Source organism: Coptis chinensis, chromosome 2 (assembly GCF_015680905.1).
Source record: "Coptis chinensis isolate HL-2020 chromosome 2, ASM1568090v1, whole genome shotgun sequence".
Taxonomy (NCBI): domain Eukaryota; kingdom Viridiplantae; phylum Streptophyta; class Magnoliopsida; order Ranunculales; family Ranunculaceae; genus Coptis; species Coptis chinensis.
In genome coordinates this window covers 70,410,362-70,430,794 of record NC_141457.1, presented here as the reverse complement: position 1 = coordinate 70,430,794, position 20,433 = coordinate 70,410,362, and the positions used below count along the sequence as shown (strand labels likewise).

At 37.4% G+C, this 20,433-nt stretch overlaps 2 protein-coding genes and 1 pseudogene across 8 annotated transcripts; all 3 read right to left on the bottom strand.

Moving 5' to 3' along the window:
- Positions 1-3,696: 3,696 nt before the first annotated feature.
- LOC147517502 (uncharacterized) lies at positions 3,697-5,019 on the bottom strand. The gene is made up of 2 exons (XM_086589670.1): positions 4,722-5,019; positions 3,697-4,594 (listed from the first exon to the last, which is right to left on the bottom strand). Exons 1-2 carry the CDS (start codon positions 4,809-4,811, stop codon positions 3,887-3,889), a joined length of 798 nt encoding a protein of 265 aa, XP_086445796.1. The 5' UTR covers positions 4,812-5,019; the 3' UTR covers positions 3,697-3,886.
- A 3,193-nt stretch (positions 5,020-8,212) lies between these two features.
- LOC147517501 (uncharacterized) lies at positions 8,213-13,358 on the bottom strand. Of its 7 annotated transcripts, none has more exons than XM_086589662.1 (11): positions 12,829-13,358; positions 12,605-12,699; positions 12,332-12,451; positions 12,052-12,239; positions 10,351-10,572; positions 10,217-10,272; positions 10,017-10,120; positions 9,789-9,896; positions 9,438-9,563; positions 9,105-9,201; positions 8,213-8,498 (listed from the first exon to the last, which is right to left on the bottom strand). In XM_086589662.1, exons 1-5 carry the CDS (start codon positions 12,900-12,902, stop codon positions 10,528-10,530), a joined length of 522 nt encoding a protein of 173 aa, XP_086445788.1. In that variant the 5' UTR covers positions 12,903-13,358; the 3' UTR covers positions 8,213-8,498; positions 9,105-9,201; positions 9,438-9,563; positions 9,789-9,896; positions 10,017-10,120; positions 10,217-10,272; positions 10,351-10,527. The 7 variants fall into 7 exon arrangements, with proteins under 7 accessions (XP_086445788.1, XP_086445789.1, XP_086445790.1 ...); XM_086589663.1 differs by having other exon boundaries at positions 10,017-10,114; XM_086589664.1 differs by having other exon boundaries at positions 10,217-11,129.
- A 6,638-nt stretch (positions 13,359-19,996) lies between these two features.
- Positions 19,997-20,090, bottom strand: LOC147517500 (small nucleolar RNA R71; annotated as a pseudogene).
- Between the last annotated feature and the right edge of the window lie 343 nt (positions 20,091-20,433).

Genomic DNA, 20,433 nt, shown 5'->3' with positions numbered 1-20,433 from the left:
TATTTTAGTGTTTTGTTTTTCTAGCAGTTCTAGAGTACGCAAGCGCGAGCTGCACCTATACATAGGCATGAGGGACCTTGATTGCACTACTTCTTGGGGCAATACACACGCACCCCTGCTTGATGAGTGGCTTAGATTCTCGCGCACACCTCTCTCCTGTGCACAGTAGATTTTTTCTTGTTTTTCCATATATTTTTATGAAGATAGCTAGAGTGCAAAAGGAATAACCAAACTTTACATATATATATTTGCAAATTTTGAATTTGATATATGCTCAAAGTAATTCTGACATGATACACAATCACACACGGTACTATTTTATGTTTTAATTATTATTATTATTATTATTATTATTATTATTATTATTATATATATATATATATTTTTTTTAGCGAATTAACGTTTTCATTATTGTCAAATTCCGAATTTGTGACTATAATTCTTAGTTTTAAAACGCAAATACCTTTTATACACTCAGCCATTTTCATTTTAATCTTTTCGCAGGACTAACTCAACAAAGAATGTGCTTGTTAATATCATTTGAAGTCTAATGATCTATATGCAAAGGTTATCGAAAAAAATAATAATAATAAAATAAACGGAAAATTCCTGGATCGGGCGTTGATGACTAACTCAACAAAGAATGTGCTTGTTAATATCATTTGAAGTCTAATGATCTATATGTAAAGGTTATTGAAAAAAATAATAATAATAAAATAAATGAAAAATTCCTGGATCGGGTGTTGATTGAGAAATGAGGACAGAACAGCCAGCTGAATATGTCAGACAAGTTTTATTCCACTGCTGGACGTGACCCCCACTAGAAGATAGTGTGTAGTACCAAAAATACCCTTTCCCATATTAGTTATTTTTAATAGAAAGAAATGAAATTAACATAATAGGAATTTACATATAAACCCTTGAACATCTCTTACCCTCTAGTCACATCTCTTACGAGAGAAATTTTTTTTCTCTCCTATTCCTACCCAAACTGGACGTCTCTTCTTTTCTCTCAACAATATTCACTCCTGAGTATACAGTTTTCAATGAAAACTTTATTTCTTCCCGCCCAATTTCCTTTCCCACACTTTTTTTCCCTCCATTTCTACTCTGACAAGATACATCATCCTTCAGTCTAGAGTTCTTAATCTAAGAAAATCATTCGAGTTAAATGTTAGTTTAATAGCAACATCCTAAATGTCCCAAGTCACTTTGATCATTGGATTCTTTCCACATGTTCTAAAAGTAAAGCAAAATAGGGATGAAAACCGTATTAATCGTCTATTTTCAGGTTATCCAAACATGAATTTTATAGCACTACATATTGTTGTACATTTGAGATAAGATGTCGTACTATGATCATATTCATTTCAGTTAAACTGTAGTACGCTCTCTAAAGTGAACTTATATAGTGGAGTACATATGAGATAAGATGTCTTAATATGATCATGCTTAGTTCAGGTAAACTGTAGTAAACTCTCAAAAGTGAATTGATATAGTGTTGTACTTGGGATATAAAATGTCATAATATGATTATGGTCAGTTCGGGTAAGCAATAGTATGTTATCTAAAGAGGACTAATATAATGTGGTACTTGGGAGGTGAGATGTCATGATATGATCAAGTTCAGTTCAAGTAAACAATAGTACGCTGTCTAATGTGGACTAATATAGTGTTGTACTAGGGAGATAAGATGTCTTGATAAGATCAAGTTCAGTTTAGGTAAACAGCAGTACGCTTTCCGAAGTGGACTAATATAGTGTCATACCTGGGTGCTAAGATGTCGTAATATGATCTTGTTCAGTTCAGGTAAACTGTAGTACGGTGTCTAAAGTGATCTTATATAGTGTTTTAGGTGAGAGATAAGATGTGTTAATATGATCACGTTTAGTTCATTTAAACTGTAGTACACTTTCTAAAGTGAACTAATATAGAAGTGTTTCGTGTTTTTGTTTCAGCCATGGTCACTAAAGCATATCAAAGTCATGTGGAATTATACCATGATGGTGATTTTGAAAAGACTATAGAGAGGAAGTATTGTAGAATGAAAGCCCACTATTGGTGGAAAAGTCATGTCGAGATGGGCACATTTGTCAAGTACTAGATTATTGGCAAGAGACCAGAAGTAGTTGTGGCTATATGTAACAATAATGGATACCTTCATTTTCGTAGTTACCATCCCCAGACCCCTCACTGTCCGGATCTAGAGACTCTGGCCTATTTGATGGAGATCTTCGTGGTGACAATTAACAAGTTGTACAACTTCGAGCTCAATATGGAGGCAGTGGTGAAACGAGAATTTCACAAGTTAGTTTCGGACATAGACTTGCTTAGGAATTGGCGTTTCGATGTAAATTTCATGGCTAGGTATCTGTATGAGATGGGATGCGACTGTAAAGTAAAACCATGTTTTATAGCAATGCAAAAAAGGCCAAAGAAATGAGGTTTATTCTATACCCAAGCGTGGTTTATGCGCTTAAGTTCCTGGGAGAATTCGAAAGTACAAAAGACTATGATGTTTCTGAAAGACCACCACGCCTGGAAGCACTGCCATTTCCACTACCATGCCAAGTATCAGTGGATAGCCAAGGAAAAAAGGTAATAAATATGGTTTTGAAATATATAATAGTATTTGATATATAAGGAAAGGAAAAGTTATTGTTGCCTGTTTATGTAGTATGTTATGTGCAGTAAATCTGAGTTCAAATCTTGTGTAGTTGAAAAGAAAATACGACGAGGCTATGACATATTCTGAGGACATTGAATGGAAGGCGTATCTACTCTCAAAATGACCACGACTAGGAATGGGTGGAAGTGGTCATAAGTGCTATGTGCCTGCAAAGCCAAAGGACCCATGCATCACATATACGCTGCCATGTGGATCTCTTGAAATTGACTTCTACGACAAAGACGAAAATGGTGATTTGGAATAATTTGTATGAGGAAAGTTTTGGAGTTTCAAACTTGTTTTATATGACCCTTTTGTTGTAATGAAAGTGAATACCAGTATTGATAAGTTTTAGTAAATTATATGGTAGAAGTTGATAGTTTGAATCTGTCGAAAGGGAGAACCCAAAACAGACCAAAATACGACGCTTTCCATATTTAAAGTACACGAAAATAAACAAACAAATCCACGACGCACCACATGAACAACTTCAATAAATGTCACTGAAATATGTAATTTTTGCAATGCGAATATAATTAATCCGTATAATCAAAGTCATCAGAGATCTACTATTATCTAATAACAATTACGATGTCGCAAAGCGAGTTTACATTGTTATAGTATGGATATCTTTGTCTCCAGGGCAACAAAGATCTATCAATATTTCAAAGAACGCGCATAAGGTCTCAGTGGGAGCATAAACTGTCTTGGTGGAGGCGATGTTTGGACTGAAAGCAAAAGTAATTAAATACAGTCCAGCAAAAAACAAAACCCAAGAGCACATAATTAGTTTGTCCATTCCGTCAATGAACCACTAAGCCTTTTTATTGTTTTTTCACAGGTCACCAGGCATGGAAGTCATCCCGCAGTCTAGAAGATCTTCGGCTATCGTATTTTTGATGAAGTGCCCAGGGCAGCCAAATTGTAAGAGATAGCAAATACATTGCCTCGACAGAGGAACATAATTACTCACAATAATTGGTATATGATATACGAGACACTTTAATTTATTTTTAAAGATAAAAGGAAGACTTCCAAAGCTAGGAAGGATAAGGCACAACCATTACTGATTGAGTAATAATCAGACAAGCATCCTGCGTAAAAATTGTGCAGAACTCAGCAGGTAACTATGTTATCATACAACAGTCACACAATGTCCTACTGAAGTAGCAGAGTTTTAATCCACAATTAGAGTATAAATCAGTGTTTGGAACATATTTAAACAACCATCTCCACTTCAGCAATAGCAACAGTTAGTGTATATTCAACTTCAGATATACCCTTGACTGTTGGAGTTTTTTCTCCCGCATCAAAGTCCAAAGACCGAGCAACTTTCCTCATACAATACTCTTCGTTGGTCATGCTACACTCCAACAAGTCCTTTGCTATTCTTTTCCTGATATACGTTCGCCTCTTTGATTGAAAGACGGGTGACAAATTTTTAAGTAGGCAGTCAGCAAAGGCAAGTGTGTAAACACCACAGCTGGTGTCGTCGTCCTGTTTGGCGTATTCGGCAAACTCCAATTTCCATTGGTGAACCAGATTTGCCATGTCTATACACTCACTATCTGAGCTTAGAAGTGCGTAAGGGAGCACCGTCAACAACTTTGTCAAATGTGGTGCGGGGTCCAGAGCCCACACGACACCATCTTTTGGCTTCTCCAACGAGTTGTAGATTTGAACAGTCCATGTGACAAAGTTAATGACGATGAGGATCCAATGCACTCCTTCAACATTCACCGTCATCATCAACCCACGACAATTTCTCAAGTCTAGCCTTGAACTGTCATGCTGAACCAGTTTGACGATACGGGTCTTTAAATTACCCACAATTTGTAGTCCAGCTGCCCAAACCTTATCTTCTACGGGCATTTGCTGGTCTTCTAAAATAGTGGCCAATCCATTATACAAATCACACAAATAATGCTGTCATTACAATAATAAAATAAAATAAAATAAATCATTATACTGAATACAATAAGGAAAGAATAAATCCCATAAATCATTATAGAGTTCTGTAGAATAAAAAACACGAAACGTGTGTGACAATTACCGAGAACCACGACTCCGCAACTATGATGTACAAATTCTCCATTCCATAGGGTTGTGCTACGGAAGTGTACCACCGGCCTAGTAAGCACATGTATGAGTCCAGTACCTTGAACCCAAAAACAATAATAATAATCAACTTCAAGTATATGTAGAAGAAGTACTTTAATAGACAGAGACATACCACATCATTAAGCCATCCTGCCCCGAATAGTTCATAGAAGCTGCTGATGTCAATTTGAAACCCACTCCCATACCGTCTAACAATGTTAGAGAGACTGGTTTCATCATTGTCGTGCTTATTCCAGATTTACGACACTTGTACATTCGAGGTATGCAATTCAGTCAGGTCATCTCCGACACTTTTCCGACTAGCAACACCAGGAGCTATATCTAGCAATCCCACTCCCTTATTGAAAACACAAAGAATCAGATCATGGCAAATGTCAGCCACTTCCACCTCGAGTTCACTCCTTATATATTGAGTAAATATTTGTTGCCGTGATCCCTGTGCCATATCTACTTGAATCACAGAAGTAGGCACACAATATTCTTCCTCTCCTCCATCAACAATCAGGAGGCAACCTTCCACCCCATTCTTAGAAAGTCCATCACCATTATCATCCACAATGGATGTCTCACAAGCATCCTGTGTCAGAAAGGAATGAAGTCAGAAGGCATCTATGATGTTACACATCTGGAACTTAATGTCCCACTAAAATAACAACCTTTTAATCCATATATAGAATATAACTTAAGAGTAATCCGGGAGGCAATTAAAATAAAATAAGAAAAATAATGTACCTTGACTACATTTTCCCCTTCTATAGGAGCAGTTGGTGCAATATGAATTTCAGCAATAGCGCTCCCACAAACAGATTTATGTACTGAAATAGCACCTTCTACCGCATCAGCGCCACCACCCTGAACACTCATAGCAGGCATAGGGCATATTTCTGTGGCTTCCATCCCTAAGTCCTTGAAAATAGAAGCCTAAAAAAACATAATAATAACCTATAGACACGACAATATTTTAAAAAAAGTAATTAATAGTGAAGCACAAGCATCGGTATTACCATATCAAGTACAAAATCATCAGTGTATTGATCATTAGGATCAAATTCTAGTTCCCCATCTTCTAAGTTGTCCTCACAGAAAGGAACTAATTCAACTTCACCATCACGTGGAGTCACATAGACTACCTAAATAAACAAACTTTATATAAGCTCAGAAAGTAGATATGATGTCTCAAAGAAGCCACATAAAGTCCCACTCATATACAAAGCATTTAATTGAAGGAACCGTTATGGTTTTGCCGAATGATTTACTACAAACCGTGAAACACCCACGCGCAACGGAATAAGGGGTGTCACGGTTTGGTTAGAAATTTACCTTTTAGATCAGCTTCTTGATATCTCTAAGAATCCAATAGCTATGAAATCCGAAATCAACCTCTTGATCTTCTGTTGTATTCCTATGCATAAAGTGGACGTTGTGTGGGTAACGATCTTCCAACCTCTTCTTTCTCTCTTGGCCTCTCTCACTCACAAAATTGGATCCGATTTATGGATCTATTTTTCTTGAGCAAAACCTTGATTTTTCTTGTGTAGAAGTCGGCCAGAGAAAGAGGTTTCCTTTATATAGGCTATAACAGGGACCATGAGGAGAAATTAGGGTTGGGCCTCCTGACGGGCTTGGGCTTCCCATGTTCGCCCAGAACACACGACCCAAGTCCGTCAACAAATGGCTTATTCTACTAAAGGCCATTGTTGCACTACCGCCCTAATCCCAAATTACGTGTTACGTTTATGGGCTCCATATTATATGCTCGTTGATCTCCCCGTGTTTAAGATATCAAATGTCCATTGATTAAGTCAAGTTACTGACAACTACATTAATCAACTTCTTATGTCCTTGAGTAGTACCACTCAACCTCATTATCATGTCGGATCAAATCCACCTGCAGGGTTTACAATGCAATCCTTATGAGCTCCTCAAGGGGACATTATCAGCCCGACTTTTTGTGAGACACGGATTCTTTCTATAATCAACAGCACACCTTACATACAGTGTCATTACCCAATCCATCGAGTTTTGTTGATTCACAAATGAATCTCACTCATTGATGATTTAAAGCAATGTACAATGCACGTAAATGCCTGTTATTATATCCGGATTAAGAGGACAAACATCCATAATAACAGAGGCGTTTGTTTTCTTATATAGTCAGTATAAACAGAAACAATCTCACTTGGTCCTATTCAATACACACAAAGTGTACTAGTGTAATCCTATAGTCAAGATAGACTAATACCAGATTATACTACAACCATACCAATAGTTTGTCCAAATCCATTTAGGTTGTGAACGTTTACTTATACTTTATAAGGTAATGATGATATGATCTTCTGTGTGTCAACACACACCATATCATCTGCAATATAAAGTATTAGACACATGCATATAACTAATAACATATATAATATGCATAACATTTGCCCATATGATTCTCATTTAAAATATAAATAATTAGAGTTAATACAAAAGTAATGCTTTTAGTATATAACCCTATCATTAATCTCCACTAAGAAAATAAATAAGTCATAGGGACATATTTAAATTTCACTTACCTCGGACGCACTTACGACATCCACAGCTGAAATTGATGCAGTTTCATTACTAGGATATTCCTCTTGATGAGCCTGTTCCCCATCGATACCCGCCATCTCAATCTCAGGAAGCGACTTCTCATTACCCATTGCGTCTATTTGCAATTGCCGATTCCTTGACACATATGATTGGTACACTTCCATGTCACTCATGCTCCCCCTCAGGTGTTCACCAGCCTTAACAGCTGGCTCAGGTTGACTCTGCTCAGTGTAACACTTGTTAAATTCTTCAGCCGAAACATCTTTCAGCAAGTCTTCTCCTCCCCTATCAATAACATCAGGCTGACTCCCAGACAACTGCACACTTAGATACTTGTTGAACAACCCATCCATTTGTTTAGGGGGGATAGGGTTAATATATTGCGCAATCTCCACAACAAATAGGTGGACTACAAGAAAAAAGGTTTTATATCACTGTTAAAAACAGTGACAAAAAGTCTTTTGTGACTGTTTTTTTTTTTTCCAAAACCGTGACGGAGTGAGAGTCATTTATTTTTTTCCAAAACCGTCACAAATAATTCCCTTAGATAAGCCTATATCCACCACATAAAACCGTAACAAACACTTAAAAACAGTCACAAAAAAGCATATCGTTTGTGACGGTTCTAACAGAACAGTAATATAATCTTGTTGGAACGGTCACAAAAAGGACAACTATTCATGACGGTTTGGTTAAAACCGTGATAAATATATATTTTGTTTAAAAAAAATATCGAATACACGTAGAATTGGACCTGTAATAAGCCACTCTGAATATTATCAATTAAATTTCAAATAGCATTCATAAAGTGCTAATTTCATTGAATTATCAGCCAATTCCCTTGGATAACCAATATATATTTGTATATTCCAAAACATAATGAAGTAAATAACACATTCCCAATGTAATACATACAAAGTAAATCAGCCAAATCCAATTGAAAAAAAGAACCTAATCTTGCCCAAGTCGATCACCTACGTGTATGTCTTAAGCCTTGTGGTTGTTCTGCATTTGGTTTTCATCTTGAGAATAGTTCATAATACATTCTTGGATGAACTTAACAAAGTCCATTCGAACGTCACTCCAGTATGTCCTTGTAGGTGTAAGCCGTTTTACGGCTAAGATTCTTTATCTGAAATATAATAAACCAATCGTATAAAATAATTGGAAAAGTTACGTGGTGCTTCCTTACAAAGATACATTGACATATTAGAATCTCCAAGTATACAATGTGGTATTTCCTTAAGTTATGCTGGAAGCAAAGCTCATTTCTCAATATATATAAGACGCCAACCTAATCTATGGATTCTTTGGAAGTAAGGTTTACAAGATGTCAAATCAACACCTAATAGTGGATGGTACAGGAGGCCATTATTAACATAGTGCCAACACCTAAATTATTCACAAACTCACGTTATGTCATAATAGGTTGTCAAACGACAGTCTTAGAATAATACCCATGTGCCGCAGGCCCAAGGCTACAATTTGTATTGTAATTGCAAACTGCTATCATATCTATTTCCAAGGGGGGTCCAAGGCGAATCTATATAACCTAGCGCCTTGCCTCACCCTGATCCGTTGTGTTAGAAGGCCTTAGGTCAAAGAGTAATCGTAAACATTTATTGAGAAACATGATACAACATTAAGATGTAAAGGAAAGATGGGAAGATGAAATGCATAAGAAATAAACATACACAAGATTGTCTACACAATGACATTCACTTTATTGAAGTGGTACCTTAACACAACCTGTCATAAACCTCCATTACTTAAGAGAAAGATAGGCAGAAACTGCTTGCTTGTCACCAATCTTGTCCAATTTCTTCAGCTAAACTCTGTTGAGCAAACAAAATATTCATGGAGTAAGGATTTAGACTCTACATACCGAACGACACAATGACATGCAAACTGAATTTTGAAATAATGTAACTAGTTCATGTATAAACTCAAGAATACGGGACACCTAAGTGGAGGATAGTCAATTAGTCACTCTTAAGGACTAAAATCTGTGCACAACAAAGACACAGAAAGGGAAAGGAAAATAATTAAAGGCTTGTGATTGTATCTTTACCCTGGAAATGTTTGGGGAATTCGAAAAACATCGGAAGTTCAACAGTGTCCATGTGGCTAGAATTGATCCAGTCAGCCACTCAAGCTAACTTGTATGTATCCTCACCAGCATCTCCAATGTTATCACCTAAGAGCAAAAATCATAGAATAATAATTGCTTTTTTTATAATACAATACCTTAGCTTTTATCGACAAAAAAGACTACATATACCAAACAAAAAGGGAGCGGAGAAGAGATTACATCAACTTTCAGTGTCAATATACAACCAACACCCATAAGTCTAAAAGTTGGAAACAATTGGGGGATAAATAAATTGTCCAAATTTACATAAGAAATTGAAATTGATTGAACCTCCGTAACATAATCCGTTGAAGTGAAAACCAGTGGAATTTGCTCCAAATGTCACTGTTCCAACCATACAAATTTACCCAATAAACAAACGGAGCTAGTGTTCATAACCTGCAAAGGATGCAAACATTAAAAGAAAACAATAACCAGTAAAAGGATAGCCCCATATACAAGTTTCTAGGTATGTTGTTGATGTATCAACATTATTCAAAATAAAGAGATTGAAAATACCTTGATGAATGGGATAATGAAGGATTTCAAATTGAGGGTTTTAAGGAAACCCCGTTGAACATATTGGTGCTCCAAGCGCAAGGATTTAGGTTGAATAGCTGGAACTTAATAGAAGTGAAAAGAAAATAAAATGGAAAATAAAAAATTGGATTGAAATACGAAGAGACAGATGAGAGAAAACAGATCGAGCGAGAGCTTACCTTGTCTCCACCATTTGAACTATATAAAAGAATCGCCTTTTACTTGAAAAACAACCCTAAATCAATGAACGCCATTTTAAACAATTGCCTTGCGGTTAAATCTAAGAACAATATGGAAGGGAGAGGGTATGTACCTCTGGTCTTCAAAAAAGATGAGTATTTTCTTCTTTGAGAGATAAATCACGAAGGAAAACATTGTTAAGATAGTATTTTCTTCTTAGGAGCCATAACCATTGGTTTTGGGAATTTCTTCACATCCACCCCAAACCTTACTTAGATATTAAAGTCATCAGAAAAGTACTCAACCAAGGTCATTTCAATATTTTGACCCCTCGAGCTTCGGTTCCATCTAACATCTTTCATTTACAACAATTCTAGAATAAGCAATAGGAACAAACACCATGCTGACCAAGTAAAAACACGTGCGTGAAGGTAACCTTTTTATTTTAGTAAGTCAGAACAACAATATTGAAACCGTCAATTTTAATAGCAAGACAGAGGAATAATATCTACATACACCAATTTTTTTTCCATAGGAAAATGCTTTAAATAGGAAACTCATTGCACGTTATCAGCAACAAAGTAATTCCACATTGGTACACAAGTAACCAGAAAGTATATTTTCGTTTAGTTGTATATGCTTTAAATATCAAAACAGGTGAGTAATAAGTTATCATAAGATGATGCAAACAACTAACAAAATGGCATGATAGCAACAAATTAAGTACCATACCAACAACCTATAACTCAGATTCAAAAGGTAGTAGTCCTTACCCATTCTGCACCAAGGGCATATATTACCTAAGATTCCATGAACTTATGAGGTTCTCTCTGTGTGTTCAGCCCACTCAACAATTGTGCATTGGTCACACTCCCTTTTGCATGAGTAGAAATGATTGGTCCATCTACATTACTTGATTTGAACTACTATAAATTACAGTTGTAAAGTCGTAAAAGTCATGTATACTGTGTTTCTATAAATTCTTCCAAGAACTAATTAATTGTGAGTTACCATACATGTGTTTTAAATTTAATGTTGTGCAAGTCATTACAATTAAGGGACATCCTGGAGTGTGCCGAATAGTCCAAGCATGAAGCATATGGTCTCAAGTCATGCGCAATTTAAAATCTTGCTATACCATTCCTTTGTCCATAAAAAAATGATCAAACCGAACACTTGTTAGCTTGAATTTTCTCTTATAACACTTCCCGGCCCAACATCTCTCTTATAATCCTATATTACTAAGAACAGGATATACATTTGGATACGATAATAACCTAAAGAAAATAACCAGATTGGATTTCCAAATTGTTAGACCCATAGGAGATATTCTTAAAATTGGCATTTTAAGCTTGGGGTCCAGCTTGCTAGGAATATATGGTCTACTTAGAGATGCTTTCAGTGGTTCCAAGTTGTAACATAATCCCAAATGGTCTGAATACTCATACGCCATTAGCCAGAAGTTGGTAATGGGGTGGAGTTAATCGATTAAGTTTTTCTTCTTATTTTCCCATTTATTATTACTTATATACCATGGGTAAGCATCCTAAATGGCAGACCATAATATCCCAAGTCATGTACTAATGCCAGTTCCAAATTACGAAAAACTTTTTTAGAAAACCAGCCCTTACTGAGACCAGAAAGTAAAACGGACTAACAGAGGACTAAGAGTCTAAGAGTCTCAAAAATACCACGGAGGACCAATCTTTTAGCCACTATATACTAGACACCTCGACCTTTAAATGAAGGCACATCGCTACGACAAAAATCGCTAAATGAATAACTTCAGATTTATAAATAAATGATAAATGGAAATGCACTAACGCAGCCTTACCCGTGGGGTTAAGAGAAGTTCAGCATCATGTTTATTGAGCCTAGAATGCAAAAGAACAAAGTAAATCTTCCAAAAGCATCCTTCGCTCATATATCCCGGGCAAATCTCAATCCTAAGGGCTGCTAATCTTGGTGCAAGACGTTCAACAGCCAAAGCATGCTCTTCTTGGGCATCAGACAAATCAAAATCTACGCGAAAAAAAGTTAAAAGTATAATCAGAATTCAATATTAACTTTAACAGTTCAATCTGCATTGCATTAACTAGTAATGGGCCGTGTACCATCGGAGTCTTCATCATCAGCAAGAGGGAAATCAAGCCAAGTTTCAGGATGCATTGCAATATTTCTAGCAAAAGTCAACACCTCATTACAACCCATCCATCCCCTCAACTTCATTTCTCCTGAAACATTACAACAACTCAGTTTGGACAGGCCCAACCATAAAACCCGAGGCACATGCTTCTCAGGCAATTACTCATAGAATAAATTGGTTAGCATTTAAAAGGAGGCTGGAGAAACAAACTAATTAAAGGTGATAAAAAGAGATGCACTACCTCCAAATTTAATCTTAATTTTCATTCGACCATGCCTTTTCATTCTTACAAAACTTTGAGGTTTGAAAGCTTTGCGAGTTCTCTTGGAATTGATCCTGTGAGTTTGTTATTTTTCAAACGGCAAAGCCATCAAAATACAAGATAACAGTGAGTTTACAAATTACAAGAACATAATAAAGATCTAATAACACAACAATCAAAACCCTTATCCAAATAAAACTTACAGAAACTTGAGTGACTTCAATTTAGACATAGATTTCGGAATACTTCCTTCGAGCGCATTCTCATACAAATCCATGCTAATTAAATTCTCCCGTCATTGAGAGCGACCTCCCAGTGATTAGAGTAGAGAAATAATAAGGGGTTTTGAGAAGAGGAGAGAAAGTGGAAGGGGTATTAAGCATGGAGGAGGGACAAAATTTGGTTTCAAGAAAAGAGGGTTTGAGTTATCCACCGAAATTAATTGAGTGAAGTACTCGACAGCGGCAGTTAGAAAGAAGAACGGCAGTGAGAGAGAAAAGAGATTTTTTTGAAATAATGCTAGCGGGATTTTTTTTTGTTTCCCTGTATCGCCAAATTTCGAATTTGTTGGGTTTTCAGGATTTGTAACACTTATTACACGGTTTTATCCGATTTGAAAGTGTTTGAAATTAATTCACGAAATTCACCCGAATTAAAGCAACACTAAACAACATTCCCAAACGTTTATATAGTGTTAGCAACTTACCAACGTCAAAAAAGTGTTACAAAGCAAAAAAAGTGTGCGTTGCAAATATCCTATTATGGTGTAGTGAGGAGAAAGAGAGAAAAAAAAAAAAAAAAAAAATATATATATATATATATATATATATATTTAATTGGTAGAGGCTGTGGCGGACGAAGCTAAGTGGGTGAAGGAGAAAGTTGGCTCATTTGGAACTGTCTAGTATTTATTTTCTAAGTGTGTTTAGTGTTGGGATTATTTTAGACGGATTTTTTTTTTCTTCTGGTGCACGTAGCCACGTATGGGCTGGAAGTGTTTGTAGGAAGTGGGAGTTTGAACGTGGGCTCACTGGGGTGTGTTTGTGTATCTAAGTAGTTATTTTTAGTAGAGTTGTGGTGCAGACCGAAAACTAAATGAGGTCATTTAAGATGGTGACATAAAGTGCAGGAGTATGTAACTGTTTTGGGAGAATAGTCACAAATAATCTTCAATACACGAATTTTTTCCAAGAAAAAAAGAATTGTGACGGTTCTAGATCCGCCGTCACAAAAAGCATTTCAAAACAGTCACAAAAGCCCTTTTCTGCCATTTGTGACCGTTTCAAACAGAACAATCACAAATAACATTTTAAAACAGTCACAAAAACCCTTTTTTCTACTAGTGGGCTCACTAACACTGGGGTTGGGAGTCTCTTGAAGGACCTGCACATCACAACACGGTAGGGAGAGGGAGATATAGTTGCAAATTTGTATCCTAACAATTTAGCAATTACTGTTGCCATAACAAATGAAAAAAATACATACCACTTCGGTAGGTACTTGGTTGTCGGTGCTATGACCCGCTTCAGACTCCTTCAAAAAGTTATACAAATCCTGATTTAGATCAAACCCACAAAGTGAGGAGGTTATTTTTTCATATTTAGCCACTGAGGCATCTAAGGACGGTGCAAATAAACCCAAATAACGATCTCCTTTTTTCATTGCAGCCACTAAGACTCGACTCACCACACATGCTGACGATGACATTCTCTTCTTTGCAGCAGCCTCATCCTCTAATTGTTGATTGTGGATCAGTCTTGCAAGGATAAGCGACCCTTCTGTGTATTCAATAGGGTACTGTTCATCTTCCTCTGTGACTGATAAAGGCCCCATTTCATTCCCCCTAACACGCTGGGGAATAACTCCAGTTTCTCTAGCCTGGGATTTAGTGCTATGTTTGTGTTTGGGGTACTTAGAAAGAGGCAAGCTGTCAGACACGGTATAGTTTGACGAATCCCAGAGTTGTTCAGACACAGCTTTTCTCTTCCTCCCATAAGTTGAGGGGAGCACAACACTTACTCCAAGGGGGGCCGACGATCGAGTTGCCCTTCTAACGGCTCCGGTAATAGGTTCAGTTTGTACTTCTTGTGTTATGGTAGTAGGATTATTTCTTGGAGGGGTACGTTCTTTCATTTTTGGAAGTTGGGGGTGGTTTCCTAGTGGAAGGTCGGGGTGCTTTTTTTTAACAACGACAACTTGTTTCTCTTTAACAGGGGTTCGTTGTTTCTTCCTGACAACTTATACTTTGACAACTTTTCTTTGGGGAACAGACTCACGTCTTGTACATTTCCTGGTATGCACTTTTTTGGACTCACCTTCACTACTAACAGCTTCTTTTCCCTCTTCATCTTCTTCCTCGTCCCTATCTAGTTCCTCTTCCACCGGAGTCAGTTCTCTTCTCACATACCTTTTCGCTCGTTCGTGGGCAAGAGCAAGGATCTCCTCCGCAGTCTTCTTAATCACCTAAAACGAAACAACTTAGATGTCAAAATAGTAGACCAAAATGTCTAATGTTAGTGTTAAGTAACGAGTAGAATATAATAACCCCTCATAGTTATACCAATAACATATCCATCTCCAAATTTCTTCTTTGCACCAGAAGATCGTAATCCCTAGACATATCGAGCCGCTCTCGCTGTCATAACAAAACATGAAAATCATAAAAAAAGCTACTCGAAAATGGTAAACATAACACAGTATAACACCGTGAATGGTTAGGCAAAGAGATACAAACCTCCAAAGCATATCTGACCACTTCCTTATTCCTAATGTCCTCTGGAATATCTAGGCGATCGATAACCACAACATCCACTCTTCCCCTCCGAGTCAGCTTTGATTCCTATCCAATGGCCCGAGAACTTTGCCCAGGAATTTTCACCCACCCTTTAAACCACGGGAAGTTGAGATGATCCAACCGTCTTGCCCTAGGAGTGTAAAAAAAAACCGTTGACCCATCATCCGGTAGGGTACTCGGTCTTCACCCGCCACCCAAACCTGCACCGACCCGAAAATAGACCCGCCCCGCACCGCCACCATTTTTATGCAGTCGGGCTATGGGTGTAGGTTCTATGCTCAAATCCGACCCGTTAAGCCGCCCGACCCGCACCGTGTCAAAAGCTGTTGACCCAACCCCGTTGATCCGCACAATTTCAAGACTCTAACTCTAATATTTTTGCATTTTGTTTATATTTTCTTTTAACTTTTGTAAGAATTTGAGAGATATGAACACAAACTTATGAGTTCAACATCAATTTCAAATATTCAAGTTTGAACATTGGGCAAATATCAAAAGTTTAAATTCAACTTTCGAATTTTGGAGAAGATGAATCATTCATCCTTGTATTAATTTCGAATTTTTTTAGTTTATATTTTATTGTTTTGTACTATAGATCCTCGCTCTCATCTTCATTTTATCATGCTATGGAAAATAATCAATTTACAAATGGTAAATCAGGAGAAAAAAATTTCAAATTTACAAATATGGTTTTGGGTTCAAGTTTAAGTTTTTTTTTTTTTTTTTTTTTTTTTTTTTTTTTTTTAATTTTTTTAATTATTTTTGTTTATTTTTTATTGATGGATTCTATTTTTTTTTCTCTATGTTGTGAATTGGAAATATATTACTTGCAGAATTAGAAAGTTTTTTTTTTTTGGTGAAATTGGGTTAAAATGATAATTTCCACCCAACCCGGATGACCCACCCAAAACCCGCCCCGTAAGGTGACCCAACAGGCCGGGTGATGGTACTAAGACATGACACTTCAACCCGCCCCGCCCCATCGGGGACTACTGGATTTGTATTTCCTAGACCCGCCCTATCACTATTTGACCCGCGATTGATCCGGCCCGCCCCATATTACACCCCTATCTTGCCCCCAGCGACGGAATGTGGAGGAATACCCAGAGGTTGAATGCTAGGACACAACCGTGGAGGTCCCAGTATAAGGGCGGGTAGGAAACGCCGCGAAGTGGGCATTCATCTTCTCATACAACGACTCAACTTTATTGTATACCAGTTCGTAGGTAAGATAACCCCAAGGAAAAGAATCAAATTGAGCCAAATCAGCAACAATGTCAACCCACTGGACTTTGACCCCTTGCGACCTAGTCGGCATCAGGAAAGCACCAAGACAGAAAAGCCTGTTAAGGCAGTGGATATCATCAGCCGTGTTTGGATCAGTTACGGCATTATCCTTGGTTGTCTCTCTAGCCTTGAGAATCTCTTCACATTTAATTTGACCATGTAGTGAAGCATAATCTTCTGTTAAGGGAAAATACCTCGTCCGGAAATCACTCAGCGCATTCTTGTTCATTTCATAATACCAGCTAGGTGGATGTTAGCTGGAAAGCCCGGTTAGTAGTGCCATATCTGACGACTTGAATGAGATGTACTTGCCACTAACACGGAAAGGTCCTAGAGCGATTCTCATTTTCAACAACTCTGAAACCAATTTGGGGTGGCTAAAATGATTGTACGCGGTTCTTGAAGGATCCCGAGAGTCTACAGTCCCATCAACCATCAGAAGAAAACCAAACGAAGAAGTCTGAAAATGTTCTCTTTCATCATTATCAAATACATCAAACAGTTGTGAACGAAGCTTTCTAGGACAACAGCGGGAAGTAATCTTTACTTCAGGTCCCACTGGATGTTCAACTTTCTTGCCCTTCCTCTTTGAACTACTGCTTGTTTCATGACATTTTGTTAGCAAATTAAGACAACATCACTAATAATTAGACAACAAAAAACTTAGAAACATCCTAGAGAGCACAGATGATTAATTCTACAGTTACTGCTAAAGCATACATGATAAGAGCCCAAAACTGTAGTTTTAACCCTGTAACAGTCATACTATTAGACCAATTATGTGAGTAATAATTAAGAGTTAACACTGATTACGTGTTTTTATGCATTTCAGGTTTCAAAGTCCATTATGTGCAGAAATGTGCCACTTTAGCGAGATAAAGGAGCAAATGTCGGTTACTAAGGAGTTCCGTGATTAAAGGCCAAGATTCAAGAAGACAAAGCCTTTCTAAAGCTCGGTCAAAAGCTGAAAAGTCGACGCGGGCAGAAACAACACACAAAGTCAGCAAAACTTCCGAAGGCCATATCTTTGGACTCAGACCTCGGAATGGGGCCTACCTTATGTCAAAACGACCGGCTCGGAAAGAGATTTCCAATGGTCTAAGCCTTGATCCAATCAAAGGAGCAAAAGCGGACAAAAAGTCTGTTGAAGCCAACTGCAGTTGAAGAGGCCTTTTTGGACTGAAAGAATTGGGTTTTGGGCCTGATTCTCTGGCCCAAAACATGGCTCCAAGCCCATGCACGATTTTTGGATCTGAAAGTATAAAAACAAAAGCTTAGCTCTTTGTTAATGGTAGATAGTTAATGGTAGAGAGTTAGGTTAGAAAATAAAAGTAGCTTAGAATTGAAAGTAGCTATTAGAATAGCTTCTAGATCTAGATTTAATTCTTTATGTTAAGTTTAGTTTCAAATCCAATTCTTGTTTTAGATTAAACTCTAGAATCATTATTCTTAATTAGATTGATTAATAAAATAACTAGTTTGTTAATTTCGATTCTTGTCATTTATATTTGTGTTAGATCTGATTTCATTTATTACTTGTTATTCAATTCTTAGTTATTAATTAGATTTTAATTATTGTTTAATTTAGATTAGTAAATTCAATTCGTTATATTATGTTTAGTTTTAATTTAATCGGAAATGATTGCGTAATGATTCTCGGCTAAACCTCCATTAGAGGGGGTTGAGAAGCCTTGATGAAAGCTTGATTCTGATTATCGTAGAGTCGTCGTAATTTCTCTTCCACTCTAGAAACGATTAGTCCACCATGAGAATGGGTTTAATCGTTCACATGCTAGTTATGAATTGGTAGGAATGCCATGTGTAATTAGGGATTAGGAAGAACCAATTGTTCTGCGAAGCAGTTCAAGTTGGATTTCGACGATTCGTCGTTAATAAGATTAAGTTGAGTTAAGGTGGAATCAATCTCCCTCTAACTCGTTATCATCGAATCAACGTAGCATTCCCATAGTTATTTTGATAATCGACTAGTTGCATCTTGTGGGTAGTTGCATCGTAGTCTAGTTGCCACTTCGTTAATCTCTCATTAGACTTTTGAGTTAAGAGTACTTATACGTAGAGAACATTAACATGCGGAAGGACTGGGAGTGGAACGAATCACTCTACTCCACTATATCTCATAGGATTGAGAGTAGAATCTTTGATAAAATATAGGCAGCATAAGATAGTTTTAGTTTACTTACGTTTTGAGTTTATCGTTCATTTCGTAGGTAAACTATTTCATTTTATGATTTATCAAATGGCACCGCTGCCATCTTAGTTTCACTTTCGCATTGTTTTCGTAGAGTAAGTACTTTTCTTAAAGTCCCATTTCACCCACCCACCTTTGTTTGATTCATACTGTGGTTTTCTGATTCAGCGTTAAAAAGTTCCGGACAAAAATACACCGAAGCGACCGGCGCTATAAGGCGCACTACGCCTATAGCTGGAACATTGAGCGACCATCGTGTGGAGCGACCATACTAAAACAACGTAATTTGAAAATTACACGGGCGACGACCATCACTATGCCTTCTATGAGTCTGCCCCCTTTGCTAATTTTTCCGAATTCTACGGTTTTGACTTTCGAACTTTGATTTTTCAAGTTTTTCAGTGTTCTAACTTGTTATATACACTGAACACGCCAAACAAGGCGTTATTCATAAAGCGAAGCAAGGGACGATATAAGGTATTCCTTTCTTCCGCACCTCGCATCTCTGTTAGAGGTTTATACTAGTATATCGAAATTGTTTGGAGTGTTGATGTGTTTAGCTAAATTTGGTTTTAGCCTTGTATGAGATTAAGGTCCGGCGAACAAAAACACCGAGCGTAATTACACAACAACGTTAACAAACAAGTCTATCTAGTATACCACCCACTACACCTCTAGCTACTATTTCACACACATCACGACCTGATGCCCGGCGAAGAAGAGACTCCTCTCTCGACTTCTACAAAGCCTTGGCGATAGCCCCAAATCTTGCATCGTTCTAGCGGACCCGATTGGGGATTTCGAATCCCCAAATATTTTAATTTGTTACCCGTTTTCATGGATTAGACCATGAAAAACCTTATCGGCTATCGTAGGATTGAACAAGTCCTAACAATATTCCACCATCCTACGGTTGGTGCGGAACAAATTAAACTCATGGTATTCCCTTTCACCTTAGCCGATAAGGCGGCGTCTTGGTTAACTGCCCAAACGCCTAATTCCGTGGACTCGTGGGCTAAACTTGTTCAGCTGTTTATGGAATATTTTTACCCACCCCTAAAGACGGATGAGATGCTTTCCAAGATTCATTTCCTTCGACAAAATCCTCATGAAACATTTTCAGAAGCTTGGAATCGTTTCATCGATCTCCTTATAGAGTGTCCACATCATAACTTAGCGAAAGACACGTTAGTTCATGCCTTTTTCAAAGGACTTCTACACCACCATAAAGAAGTCCTAGACATAATGAATGGGGGTAGTTTCTTAAGCAAAGGAGCCTCGGAGGCTTATAAATTTTTAGAGGATCAAACTAAGCGAAATAACAACTGGGGGGGTAGTGATGATATCCACCGCTCCGCTAGTTCATCAAATACAGTTAAGGCCGCCGGTATGTTTGAAATTAAACACGATCCCGAGCTTAAAACTCTAATCGAATCACTCACTAAAAAGGTAGAGGCCATTTCTGTTCAACAAAAGCCTATCCCCGTTATGAATGTAAATTCAAATCCATGTAGTTTC

Bases quoted from the DNA above. Each gene is read 5' to 3' on its own strand.
- LOC147517502 (XM_086589670.1), bottom strand. From the start codon at position 4,811: ATGTGCTTACTAGGCCGGTGGTACACTTCCGTAGCACAACCCTATGGA. The intron at 4,595-4,721 runs GTAATTGTCACA...TTGTAATGACAG, and splicing joins TTGCGGAGTCGTGGTTCTCG to CATTATTTGTGTGATTTGTA.
- LOC147517501 (XM_086589657.1), bottom strand. From the start codon at position 12,902: ATGGATTTGTATGAGAATGCGCTCGAAGGAAGTATTCCGAAATCTATG. The intron at 12,452-12,604 runs GTAGTGCATCTC...GTAATGTTTCAG, and splicing joins AATTAAGATTAAATTTGGAG to GAGAAATGAAGTTGAGGGGA. The intron at 10,273-12,051 runs GTAAGGCTGCGT...TCATTGATTTAG, and splicing joins AACTTCTCTTAACCCCACGG to GGTTGTTTTTCAAGTAAAAG.